We start from the raw sequence: 14,052 nt of genomic DNA on the forward strand, positions 1-14,052 counted from the left end.
GAATAGAATTCCTGGGTTGTGTGGTAAGTGTATGTGTATAAGAAATTTCTGAACTATTTGAAAGTGTCTGTACCATTTAGGTTATCCTAAAACTCCTAGGCAGATGGATTGATTCACATCCTGGCCATAATTGTGTGACTAAGGTACTTCTATTTTTTAAAGTTTGTGCACAGACCAACACTTATCTCAGTATAGCAAGGACATAAATAGATCCCTGGGAAGGCAACAGATAGGAAGTTAATGTTTGTTGAGTACCTGTAGATGATGGTCACCTTTATAGTGTCATCTCATTTAGTCATCTCACATAATAATGAAATTGAGGATCAGAGAGGTGAAATAATTTGTCCAAAGTCACACATAGTAAGAATCAGAGCTGAGATTCTAATCCTAATCCAACTTTTAAAATATGCCCTATAATTTAACTATGTGAGGGCACATGGGATTAGCGGTTAAAATGGCCCTTCTTGTTTTGAACATTTCCAGAGTCTCCTTGCTTACTTCCTGCCTGAGTTGTCTTTTATTCTTCTATTTCCCTTTGCAGGCGAAAGAATCAGAATTGTTGAACCCTTTCTGTACATATATTAAAGGAAGTAACTACTTAATGCATGCAAAGCCATAGGCTAATTTTTATTTTCAGGGAATTTGTAATCTACCTAGGAAGATTTATTCATAAACAGATGCATAGTAGGTATCTACAAGGTACAAACATTGTAGGCAGAGGCGATAGAGCTGCTATCACACTGATCAAAACCTTTCCCTTCATGGAGTTTTCCTTCAAATAGAGGAGACAGAAAATGAAGGAAGAGAGAAATGAGTGAACTACGTGCTGGCAATAAATGTTAGCTCTGCTAAATAGTTTTGCAGAAAAATTAAGCAGGGCAGGGGGGATAGGGAGTATTTCAGGGGAGGGGGCACCTGCTGAAAGGTTATATTTTATGTAAAGACCTAAAAAATGGAGGGGATGAGCCACATTGATTTCTGGAGGGAAGAGCAAGTGAAAAGGCCCTGAAGTAGCCCGGCGGGTGTGGCTCAGTGGTTGAGCATCAACCCATGAACCAGGAGGTCACGGTTCGATTCCCAGTCAGGGCACATGTCCAGGTTTCGGGCTCGGTCCCTGGTAAGGGGCATGCAGGAGACAGCCAAGCAAAGAGTCTCTCATCATTGATGTTTCTATCCCTCTCTCCCCCACGTCTCTCTCTCTCTCTCTCTCTCTCTCTCTCTCTCTCTCTCTCTCTCTCTCTCTCTCTCTCTCTCTGAAATCAATAAAAAACATTAAAAAAAGAAAAAGGCCCTGAAGTGGGAGTGTGCCTGGTGTGTTCACGGAACAGCAAAGAGGCCGGTGTGGTGGAGTGGGGTGAATGAAATGAGATGGGGTGGAGGAGCACACTATGGACCAAAAGAAGAGAGGGGTCAGCTGGACGGGAGGACTCAGTGCCTGGCCATGAAGTGGCTCCACTGAAGGCATTTTAGTTTGCATTTGTGAACGGCTGTCTACTTCTCTGTGGCTGGAAAACGTGTGCATGGCTCTCGGTCTGGGAGAGGCAGATTGCGTTTGCATGGCTTCGGAAGATCAGAAGTGGGCCAGAGCCGAGGCGGGACGCTGCTCAGCACTTCCCAGTCTTTCCTGCATTATTCTAAGGAGACCCCTATCTGCAAGGCACAGTAGCTTCGCCTTTTTTCTTCTGTTTATCTCCTGGTGGTATTTGCCACAGTCTCAGTGAATTTGGTAATACTATGTGAGGTGAATATTAGGCAGCTGGAGAATTGCTTGAGATTTTAAAAATGAATATTTAGAACGGTTGAATATATAAACACCAATTCCAAAGTATCAGAAGTTATCAAATTCCATGTGAATGTTTATGGAGCCAGATTAATGAGAAGTTGGGTTTTTGTGTTTTTTTTGGAAGCAGTAGAAGATCCTGGTTCACAATCATGGTAGTGATGTATGAAAATTCAGATATAGGTCTCCCCACTCCGCTCCAAATCTAGGCTTTCCCTTGCTCTTTTCCATCCTCCTCTTCCCCTCCTCCCAGTTTCCCTGCATCCCCAAAGTTGCCAGGAAGCAGTTTTACAGTTTACCCTTGAATAGCACAGGTCTGGACTCTGTTGGTCCACTTGTCTGTCAATTTTTCAATAAATATATAAGTACTAGAACTGTTCTTTCTCTTCTATCTTACTTTATTGTAAGACTCGAGGCCCAGTGCACAAAATTTGTGCACCGGGGGGTTGGTGGGTAGTGTCCCTCAGCTCAGCCCTCTCCAATCTGGGACATCCCTCTCACAATCTGGGACTGCTAGCTCCTAACCACTCGCCTGCCTGGCTGCCTGATTGCCCCTAATCACTCTGCCTGCCAGCCTAATAGCCCCCTAACCACGATTGACACTTAACCAATCCCCTGCCAGCATGATTGACACCTAACTGCTTCCCTGCCAGCCCAATCACCCCCAACTGCCCTCCCCTGTAGGCCTGGTCATCCCCAACTGCCCTCCCCTGCCAGCCATCTTGTGACAATGTGGGGGCAACCAACTTGTGATGACATGGGGCAGCCATCTTGTGATGACGTGGGGGAAGCCATCCTGTGACGATGAGGGAGTAGCCATCTTGTGACAACATGGGGGCAGCTATCTCGTGATGTGAGGGTCAATTTGCATATTACCTTTTCACTATATAGGATTATCTATATATATATATAAAAGCCTAAGTGATTGTTACAACCAGTTGACCAGTCGCTATGACAATGCTCTGACCAGTCGCTATGATGATGCTCAACGTAGGAGCTGCCCTCTGGTGGTCAGTGTGCTCCCACAGCCAACCTCCCTCAGCCAGCCAAACTCCTGTGGTCCCTCCCCCTGCTGGCCAGCCCCAATCGGCCCTGATCGCCATCCAGGCCGAGGGACCCCACCGTGCATGAATTCATGCACCAGGCCTCTAACAGTATAGAATGCTTACAACATACCAAATATGTGTTCATCAACTGTGTATATTTTTTTGTAAGGCTTCCAGTCAATAGCAGGCTATTATTGATAGTAAAGTTTTGGGGGCATCCAAAGTTATATGTGGATTTTTGGCACCCCTAACCCCCCAAGTTGTTTATGGGGCAACTGTATGATAATCCTTTCCAAAGCATTAACTCATGACTGCTTGGCACATGGTATCTTTGTTGATGAATATTCAGTTCTCTTCAGATGATTCAGAAAAGGTCATTTCTGAGAATTTACATGCCTGATAATGATCAAGTCAGACATAAAGATGAGATGGAAAGTCTTGTGCTGCTTCTTGTTGGAGCTTGTGAGACTCTGACCAGGCTGTGCTCTTCATTCTCCAGAGTTCAGTAGTCTCTATGTGCAGTTTTGCACTGGATATGTGGCAACAGGGTGCCCTCTTGCATCAGGTTAACTCTGATTATACCACCCTCCCTTTGTTAACATTGCATTTTGCCTCTGGTCGGTGAGTTGACAGAGGAGGGAATTAATATTTCTTTTTTCTTTTTTTAAAAAATAAAATAAAATATATACATATATATATATATATATATATATATATATATATATATATATATATAAATATATTTTATTGATTTTGTACAGAGAGGAAGAAAAAGGGATAGAGAGTTAGAAACATCGATGAGAGAGAGTCATCGATCAGCTGCCTCTTGCGCACCCCCCACCGGGGATATGCCCGCAACCAAGGTACATGCCCTTGACCAGAATCGAACCTGGGACCTTTCAGTCCGCAGACTGACACTCTGTCCACTGAGCCAAACTGGTTTCGGCTAATATTTCTTAATTGCTTAACTGTGTGCCAGGATTAGGGCCTGGTTCTTTTTATTTTATTTTTATTTTTGTTTTCTTTATTGATTAAGGTATTACATATGTGACCTTATCCCCCATTGTCGTGTCTCTCCCCCCCCCCCCCCACACACACACACACACACTCAAGCCTTCATCCCCCTGTTGTCTGTATCCATGGGTTAGGCTTATATGTATGTATGCAAGTCCTTTTGACATTTCCCCCTCCCTTCCCCCCACCTTCCCCTACCTTCCTTCTGAGGTTTGACAGTCTAATCAGTGCTTCTCTGTCTCTGGATCTGTTTTTGTTCAGCATTTTCTGTTGTTCATTATATTCCACAAATGAGTGAGATCATGTGATATTTATCTTTCTACAACTGACTTATTTTGCTTAGCATACTGTTTTCAAGGTCCATCCATGCTGTTGCAAATGGTAGGAGTTCCTTCCTTTTTATAGCAGCATAGTATTCTATTGTATAGATGTATCACAGTTTGTTTGTTTTTAAAATATATTTTATTGATTTTTTTTACAGAGAGGAAGTAAGAGGGATAGAGTGTTAGAAACATCAACCAGCTGCCTCCTGCACACCTTCTACTGGGGATGTGCCCGCAACCAATGTACATGCCCTTGACCGGAATCGAACCTGGGACCTTTCAGTCCACAGACCGATGCGCTATCCACTAAGCCAAACCGGTTTTGGCATGTACCACAGTTTTTTAATCCACTAATCTGCTGATGGGCACTTAGGCTGTTTCCAAATCTTAGCTATTTAAGGGCCTGACTCTTTATACATGCTATCTCAATCCTCAAACCAGCCTAGATAGATAGTATTATTCTTTTTTTTTTTTTTAATATATATTTTTATTGATTTCAGAGAGGTAAGGAGAGGTAGAGAGAGAGAAAGAAACATCAATGATGAGAATTGATCGGCTGCCTCCTGCATGCCTCACACTGAGGATCGAGCCCACAACCCAAGCATGTGCCCTAACTGGGAATTGAACCTTGACCTCCTGGTTCATAGGTTGATGTTCAACCACTGACACATGCTGGCTGGATGGTAGTATTATTCTTATTTGATTAATACAGAAAATAGAATCTTAGATATCTTAACAAATTTACCTAGGGACACAGAGGTAGCAGTATACAAGTGGTGCCTCGCATAAAGAACGCCTCGCACAGCGAACGCTGCACACAACGAACTTCATTTCATGATTCATACAACGAACTTCGTTTCACACAACGAAGTCGCCCGAGCTTCCACGATCCCGATCCCGATGTATTGCATCCTTCCGCGCAGGCACTGCAGGCAGTCGTTAGTCACTGCGCTTAACTTAAGCACGTATCGCGGCAATCGTTCTTCATTACGAATTAAATCACGCACGTATCACAGCAGTCGTCCTTTTAAGTTAAACTCAATATTTTTTTTATATCATGGCTTCTAAAAAAATTATGTTTTTAGACGTATCTAAATAAAAATAACAAAAAATTTATCTTTTTTTATGTCATCTTAGCATATTTTATGCTACAGAACGAATTATTTTTTTTTAACATGTATTGTTATGGGAAAACGCGTTTCACATAACGAACTTTTCGCATAACAAACTTGCTCCTGGAACGAATTAAGTTCGTTGTGTGAGGCACCACTGTATTCCAGATTGAACCAAGGCCTATCTCCACAGTCATTGATTTTTCATTACACTAACTGCACTGACAGCATAGGGTCCTGGGTCTCCAGAAGGACTAAGCCTGGAATAAGGTCCTTGTCTTCTAGCCTGCATTGCTTCATTATTCCTATCCAGGTAAAGCTGGCATAACAGGAGCGTCAAAGATAATCCTGACAGGAAAAATAGGTTGTCATGCGAGTGGGAATCTAGAGGAGAATAGGATGACAGAAAGAAGGAGCAGTCCTTCCAGTGTGTTGGGGCATGGAGTGGGGTTGGTGGAAATTGACTACCATGTAGATGTACAGTGAACCTCAAGAATATTTAGCCTTAGTCCAAAAGCTACATAGCAAACCATCTCCGTTGGTCCTAGCTCCAGCAGCCAGGCAAAATTATCTACTTGGTGCACTAGAAAATTAAAAATTTTCCAGAAGTGAGATAAAATTAAAAAAAGAAGAATATGTGGAGTAAAGTTATCAGGTGAGAAGATTGGGCTCACGAGGTTCCTTTCTGTGCACAGGGCCATACGGACATCGTTCAGCAGTTATTTACTGAGCTGCCACAAAGCGCCAGGGACTCTGTGGAGCTGAGAGGGTGGCCTTGGGAAATTTATAGGCTGATGGGAACAAAATAACAACAGGCACCTGCCACATCCAGTGGAAACATTGCACTGACGGGGTTCTACTCTGGTCCATCATTGGGATGCTTTGTGGCCCTGAGCGAGTTCTCTTTTGCCTCTGGATTTTTTTCTCACCTGCAGAGGGATTGTACCTTGCAGGAATATTGCAACAGCAGATGTGTATAAAGTAACGTGACATGTAATAGAGTTGAATAGAGGGCCACCATTTGATTACTAAGTGCTGTGAAGTGCCTGGTCATCCTTACTGCGGGGACGAGGCACCTCTACCAAACCCCAGGGGAAAAAGGGACTAATTTCAAATAAATGCAGCACGTTTATGAGCCAAGTGGTCAAGCAGAAGATTGGGGTCAAACCTAGGGCAAGGACGTCTGAAAGCAGAGCCCAGGCCAGCCTGCCAGTGTGAGACCCAGGGGAGCCATGGGGGCAGGCTCAGCGGGAGAGCAGGCCCAGCAGGCCAGGGCCGTCTCTGAGCTCCTCCACTGACTCTCAGTTCAGCGAATCAGGCAGGAAGCTGTGCGTCGCAAGTGGGGTTGAGGTCCCCACAGAGAACAGATAAGAGCAATCCCTGTCCCAAAAGAGTGAACCCTCCTGGTAGGAGGCGTGGTGGACAAGTGAAGGGCACCAGAGGCTGAGAGCTCAGACAGTGGGTTTTCCACTGCGGATGTGATTCTAGTGAGAGGAAAACAAGCTCTGAATCTCCCAGCATCCGCATGCTTACGTATTCATTGCAATGATTTTTATTAAAAATAACATTTGCCTGGAATGATTATCTTTAGAAATGCAAAAAATATGAATAACGAAGTCACCTATAACCTCACCATCCAGGCGTAACCATTGTTAATATTCTTGTGTTCCTTCCAGCCTTGATTTTGGTACATATCAATATACATACTCTTGTTCATTTAAATGAAATGGGATTAGATAATAATTAAAGTTTTGTGAGATTTATTTCACTTAAGATGTCATTGCCTGTTTTTATTTTACATCATTTTAATGGATGCATGGTATTCTATGTATGAATTTACATAATTCCTCACTGTGGGACATTTACCCTTTAATTTTCTGCTGTGATAAATGATGTGATAAATACTTTGTTGGTAAGTCTAAGGAGATGTGCACAATTCATCAATGAAATAGATGGCTAGGTCAAAGGATGCGCATAATTTTAAAAGCTTTTGATTTCAACAAATTGTCTTCCCAAAAAGCTTGTATAAAATTGATAGTCCTGTTGACAAGTCTGTGCAAACATTCATCTTCCCAGAGTGTCAACAGCAGTGGATAATACCAGGGCAAGTGAGGGCCTCTAGTTCGGTAGGTGAAAATGCTGCATGTTTTCATTTTATGGGCCGTTGATTTATACAGGTGACTCCGCCCTCACCCCCGTCTCCCTTGCATTTGCCGTCCCTTCCTCACTCCCTGATGGTGGTTTTCTATTTTTTTGCAGTATTGCTGGGAGCCTGGTGTATTCCTACATCACTTTCTCTGAAGAGCAGCTGAGCAAACAGTCGGAGGCCAGTAGCAAGCTGGACATCAAGGGGAAAGGAGCGGTATGACCAGAGGATGGCTTCAGCGACGTAGGCCTGAGACTTTGGTCCGCTTGGAACCCTGGCAATTCTCACACAGACTCGGAGGTGTCTCGATTATGGAGAAAATATCATTCCTTTGCACTTACACAATCTGAGGATTGATTGCTGCCTTTTAACATTTTATGAGAGAAACTTAAAATGGACTCTATTTTAATTGTGCCATTTGAATTAATTTATATCAGACTGGAAAATGCACCGGACTTTTTAATTTATTTTTCTTCTGTGCCGACAGTGAACCACCCGTGTTTGGAAACTGTTGCATTCCATATTTTAATACCCAGGTATCCCTGAGAGCTGCATCTATAACGTGCTCCGACCGGAGCCTCCTTGTTCACGTCGCCGCTGCGTCTGATGCAGTGGAGTACGGGCAGTGTCTCTTCTCTGCATTACATTTCTTAACGATTGCATTTTCTTCCTAAGGATATCATCGTCGCATTTGCCAAAGGCTACAACTTTGGCTCTAAAAAAAATAGGTGGGGCTGTGAGGTATATTGCTTTGCATGTGGGCTTTCCTGGGAAGTCCTGGGATGAGCAGAGTGCATTCCTTGAAAACTTGCTGTTGCCTCTGGGTTGTGTGGGAGGGGGGTAATGAAGTGCTGCAGGAAGCACTTATCTGTCTGCTTCGTTCATTCACCTAACATGTGGTGAGTGTGTAACATGTGCCAGGCCTTATCCCTAAGTGCTGGGGACACAGAGAAGTTTTCTGGAAGTCGTTGAATGATCTCGCCTCGGCCGTAGTGACTGAGTGAGGTTAGACAGGAGAACTTAGCTTGATCCATCCATTCGGCACATGTGACTGAGAGCAAGTCGTAGAACTTCATCCAGTTCTCTGACACTGCAAGTCTACGGGTGGGGTGGGGTTGGGAGCACCCGTCCCACCCAGCCCACAGCTTGTGAGGTCAGATACGCGTGAAGAACTGCATCTTGTGAACCATGCAGCGAGGCCCTTCCCTGAGTGAGCATGGCAGGCAGGCAGGCCAGGTGACCCCTGTGTACTTCCCCCTGCCTCCCTTCTCTGGGTTTAGCTGCTACTCTTCTTACCCCTCTTTAAATCAACATGCCTGGGTCTTATATTCCTGAATGGATTGGCTTGAGGGGAAAGGCTGGTTAGGGGTGTGTGTGTGTGTGTGTGGTTGAGGTCTGGTTGGTGTGAGAGCTGTCACCTTCTTGCTCCTGATGGCATGAGCACACCTCTCTCCGGTGGCCACTCCCACCTACATTCTGCCATCCATGTCCTTCCGCTGACGTACTGAGGACACCAGCTTCTCTCAAGCCCAGTGCTGCATTCTGGGAGAATGACATTGAATTGCCTCTTTGGATGGGCCGGGGTGTTCAATTCAACACAGCCCTGTGACTTGGTTCAGACACAACCGCTGACTTCGGGGATGAGTGTTTGCTCAGTCAGTTGTGCAGTGAGTATGCAGGAGGCCGGGTGCCTGGTGCACACACTACCTTTAGTTCATCGGGTGTGGATCCACTGGGCTCCTCTGATCTAAACAATGAATAATTTGGTGTCTCGGCATGGCCCCTGGAATGTTTTGATCTGTTGATATTTTTGATGGAGGTCATATTTATGCTTTTCCCTTATTTTGCTTTGTCTTTATTAAAGCCTGGCCAGTGGTGCCGGGTCCCCAGAATTAGCCTCACAGCCAACTTCCAAGTTATAAGCTCCATGTAAGAGTTCCTAAGGCTCACTCCTCCTCCCTCCCCCCCCCCCAAATCAGCTGATCTGAGGAAATTCTGTGGGAGCATAGGACATTATCTTCTGTAAGATGGTTCTTACTGTCCCTGTTTTACCAATGAGAAAACAAGACTTAATAGAAGTAGGTGATTTGCTAATTAGTCTAAACGTATGTTTTTTCCATTGTACCATGCTGCCATAAATTACCTGTCCTATAAGAAGGAGTAAGGAAAAGGGGGTGCTAGCTGGATTAGCTTGAGGCAAGCAGTCGATTGAATTTTAGCCAGAGAGGAATAGGCTTTGCACATCAGGGAGAATGACGGATCCCTCTATATGCCAGAGCTCTCTTCTAACTCCCAGGCTGGCCCCAGCTGATCCTCTGGCTGTGACCACTGCCTGTCACTGCCTGGGTTTGCCTGGGCACAGTGGAAAGGCATTGTGAGACCTAATTTTAGCAGCTCTGTTCCTTTTCCTACTAGCCATATGAAAGAAAGAACTTGGACATTAGAAATAGTTTGTGTTGCAGAATTTCTCATCATGAAAGGCCTTTGGATGTGTTTAGAGGTGTTAACTAGAACCCCACCAGGACTTGAGTTTCCTCTTGGGGTCAGGTTCCCTTGAAGTTCCTCCATCTCTCCAGGTTAATATGGGAAAATCATGTATAAGTTACAGCTTTGCTAAATGCACATGGTCTCAGGGCCCCTACCCTATGCCGAACTGACTGACCTGTAGGACAATTTATAGATCCTGTCCTGTACCTGCTCTGATTTCTGGATGCCCCCTTCAACTGCCATCCACATTTCAGGGTAAGAGGAGGCAGCCTGGGGAAGTTGGGATCTATTTGAGAGCTCTGTCTGAGCAAGGACAGAACTGGCCAGCCATTTTTGGAGTTTGCTTCCATTATGTGCCCCTCGGTTACAGCAGTACGCTAGCGACTTACCTAGTGCTATGGCATCACTGGCTGTCTGGAGTGTATCCTGAGGTTGATATTTTGCAAGATCGAACGTTCTCTGACCTGTTAACTACCTCCTGGGAGGAAAAAGCGGCAGTGTTGAGTTTAGTCTGTAATGTGCTCTGTGAGACAGCTGTGGAGAGAATTCTTTTAAAGCAAAAATCTCTGACTACTAGCTTGTCTTTTTGAGTTAATGACAGTAAAGTCCTCTTTGGCCAGTTTGCTTTTATCAGTGCCAGATTTGATTCGAATAACATTGGAGGATGAGGCTACACATTACCAACATAACATGTCCGGTGATTTTTAATCACCTCATATGGCTGTCGACTTTATGAGTCAGTCATTTGTAGAATCCATCTTGCGTGTAGGTGAAAAGTTTTCAGTAGTCCTATTGTGTCAGAAAACCATGGAACGTTCAGGTCAGTAAAGCTGATATCTGATCTTCATGGAAAGAATAGAGGATTTCACACATTTGACTGGTTTGGAGTAGTATCTAGGAATTTAGGCCTGCCTTTCCTTTGATATCATGGCCTTAGTCAGTGAGCAAAGATTTACTGTGCATCTATTTTTAAATATATATATTTTATTGATTTTTTTTACAGAGAGAAAGAGAGAAGGTTAGAGAGTTAGATACATTGATGAGAGAGAAATAACATTCAGCTGCCTCCTGCACACCCACTACTGGGGATGTGCCCACAACCAACATACATGCCCTTGACCAGAACTGAACCTGGGGCCCTTTAGTTTGCAGGCCGACGCTCTATCCACTGAGCCAAACCGGTTAGGGCACTGCGCATCTGTTTTATGCCAGTCGTTATGCTCAGTGTTTTGTTTTGGGTGGCAACATTATGCTCAGAGACTAAGATTGGTTTGCCAGTATTTTATTTCACACATGTTCACTGTGGGAATTATAAAAATTTCCTAAGCCCATAACAAAACAACATGATCTGAAGCAATGATAGATTAGTTGCACTATTGTTCCAGGCAAGGGAAGGCGAGTGAAATAAAGCCCAAATCTAGCTGAGGTGTGTCTTTTCTGTAAGGTGGGTTCTTGGGAGAGACAGCTTCATCAACAGGGTGCCTTCCAGCTGCCAGCACAAAACGGATCTCTGGTTGCTAGGGCAGATTGCTGGGGAATGATGGCACTGGTAGGCCGGCAAGAAGTCCTCTGAGAGGCTGCTCCAGGCTCTTGTCACTGCTGGTCAGAGTCTCCATTACCATGGGGAGCTGGTGCCCAGAGGTCTCGGGAGTGCTATTTAGATCAGCAAAGGGTCTCTTTGCCCAGAGAGAACTTTCTAATAGACCTCATAAACTCTGCACAAACACGCAGGCTGTGTATCATCTAAGTAGGCCTTCACCAATTGCTTCCTCTTGGGGTGTTTTTTATTGCCAGGGCCCCAGGGACGCTCCTCAACAGCTGAGATAATATGATCATGACACATCTTACTTCTCTTTTATATCAAAACAGCTTTACTCTTAAAAAAAAAAAAAAAAAAAAAAAAAAAAAAAAAACCATTTTTATTGACCGGAGAGGAAGGGAGAGGGGGAGAGAGAGAGAAACATCAATGATGAGAGAGAATCCCTGATTGGCTGCCTCCTGCACACCCCCTACTAGGATTCTAGCCTGCAACTCAGGCATGTGCCCTTGACTGGAATCGAACCCAGGACCCTTTAGTCCACAGGCTGACGCTCTATCCATTGAACCAAACCAGTTAGGGTAGTGGTCAGCAAACTGTAGCTATGTGGCTTGCGAGCCGAGGTTTGCCGCTCTGTTGACTGATGAGTTTGCCAACCACTGACCTAGACTCTTGATTCCAGTAATTACAGGCTGTTGTTCTTTGTGATTAAACCCCTATCCCAGTGGTTGGCAAACTCATTAGTCAACAGAGTGGCAAACCACAGCTCGTGAGCCGCAGTTTGCCGACCACTGAGCTAGGGCAAAGCAGCTTTACTCTTAAAACAACTTTAATTTTGTCATAAACAAGTAAAATTGAAATCCTATCAAAGCAATAGACAATGCAGAGCTCTGGGGAAACTGAGGTGACTAGGACATGTTTCTTGCTTGTATTCTTTGGCAAGACCCTAACTGAGAGAAGCAGTTGAAGGAGTCAGTGATTTATCAGTATCAGTGATTGGGGATGGCCCACCCATAAAGCTGAAGCTTTTTTTCACTCTCAGAGGACTTTTATGATTTATACTAGTCTTTTAGCTCTGAGATGTGCCAGGCTATTAGAATTCCATGACTACCCTGAGTCCCTCCTCCATTAACTGTGTGTTTTCTTGCTTCCCCAAATACATCGTATGATTAGTCCCTCCTAATAATAATATTCAAAAGAAATGAGGTGTTGGATGCAAAACTACTCAGCACAATGCCTAGGATACATTGGCAGATTTTGTTACTGTCATCGTATGGTGAGACTTTAGGCAAAACAAGTTTCTTACGTTGTGTTCTTTGAATGCTAGAGGCCCTAGACAGTGTGCGTATTTCTTGCAAAATGTGACCTGTACTTTGTTTGCTTCCGGAATGCTTAAACAATAGTGTCTTTTCAAGGTCTTTTCAAATTCCTACCGGATATAATTGTGGCCATTGTGTGATGCAGGTGATTCCACTTGTTTTTTTTGTTTTTTTTTTAAATGACAAAATTAATTATATATTTACAGTAAATTTGAAGAAACAAAAATTACGTTACCCTAGGAAGATATACATCAGAAGGGTGATTCAGTTAAAGCGTTTCCAGTTTGTCTCTTTGAGGTGGCTGTTTGCATGCCCGTTATTCCTCCTTCCCTTCTCCGAGTGAAACTTCTGGACCACACGCTCCGTCTGCGTCTGCGTCCGCGTTCGGGTTCCTAGGTGGTTGGTGTTGGCGAACCTCTGGCACCTTCCCTGAACCTCCTGCTAGTACTTCCTGTGAGGACCCCGCTTCCTCATGGTGTGAGGAGATACTCTATGGTCGGGTGTTTTTTTTTTTTTTTTTTTTTTAAGCTTTCTTGTTTGAAAATACTTTTAAAATAAATCTACTGGTTAGATTTATGGTCTCACAGAAATGTTTTTAGACATTCTGTTGTTCATAATGTTGCTTTCCCCGTGCTGATGATCAACTGATTTTTGCCTACAAATGTTGGCCTATTATAGTATTTTTTTCAGTATAGATTCTATTTACCAAATGACCATTTTAGTGTTTTTAAGAGGTACTGAGGATTGAGATATGTAAAACCAGGTGACATAAACATGAAAATTATGTGCCTAAATATTTTTGTAAAGTTGTCAAATAAATACTTTTTTTTTTCTGAACACATGAATCTGCAACGTTTTATTTATCTGTTCATTCATTGATCGATGCTTGGGTTGCTTCTACCTTGGCGATTGTGAAAGCTGCTGCTGGACGTGGGTGTCTTAGTCCGTTTGTAACCACGCAGAACCCTTATTTCCTTTTATCTGATTTTTTCCCTTTGACTCAAACTGGCCTCACCTAGCACCCTGCCCTGACTCACCCACCCCCCTTCTCCCTTGCTTAATCATTAAGCCCTCAGGACAGTGAAGTTCTGGTCAACATCCAGTAGTCTTAGGAACATGCCCCTGGGTCTCTTGACTATTGAGACAGGGTTTTCAATCAAGAGAAATATCTTGGCCTCAGTTGTGTTTTAGCTCCAGAATAGGAAAGTGGAATGACCCCACAGAACAAATCCTTGTGAAGTTGGATAGAGCAACTCCATGGCTGACAGGAGAACTGAACGCAGTGATC

At 44.0% G+C, this 14,052-nt stretch overlaps 1 protein-coding gene and 1 long non-coding RNA gene across 2 annotated transcripts in view; both read left to right on the top strand.

Annotated features, from left to right (window-relative positions):
• SLC35D1 (solute carrier family 35 member D1) overlaps window positions 1-10,482 on the top strand; it is a 47,774-nt gene extending 37,292 nt beyond the window's left edge. Inside the window, exon 12 of the mRNA XM_084872992.1 lies at window positions 7,535-10,482. Coding sequence (XP_084729118.1) covers window positions 7,535-7,643 — 109 coding nt within the window. The 3' untranslated portion in view covers window positions 7,644-10,482. The remainder of the gene's footprint in view (window positions 1-7,534) is intronic.
• Window positions 10,483-11,139: 657 nt separating this feature from the next.
• LOC311616978 lies at window positions 11,140-13,601 on the top strand. Its single transcript, XR_014794030.1, has 2 exons — window positions 11,140-11,549; window positions 11,597-13,601. It is a non-coding gene; the product is annotated as an uncharacterized lncRNA (long non-coding RNA).
• The last annotated feature ends 451 nt before the right edge of the window (window positions 13,602-14,052 follow it).

Source organism: Pipistrellus hanaki, assembly GCF_964339955.1.
Source record: "Pipistrellus hanaki genome assembly, chromosome: 2".
NCBI classification, from domain to species: Eukaryota; Metazoa; Chordata; class Mammalia; order Chiroptera; family Vespertilionidae; genus Pipistrellus; species Pipistrellus hanaki.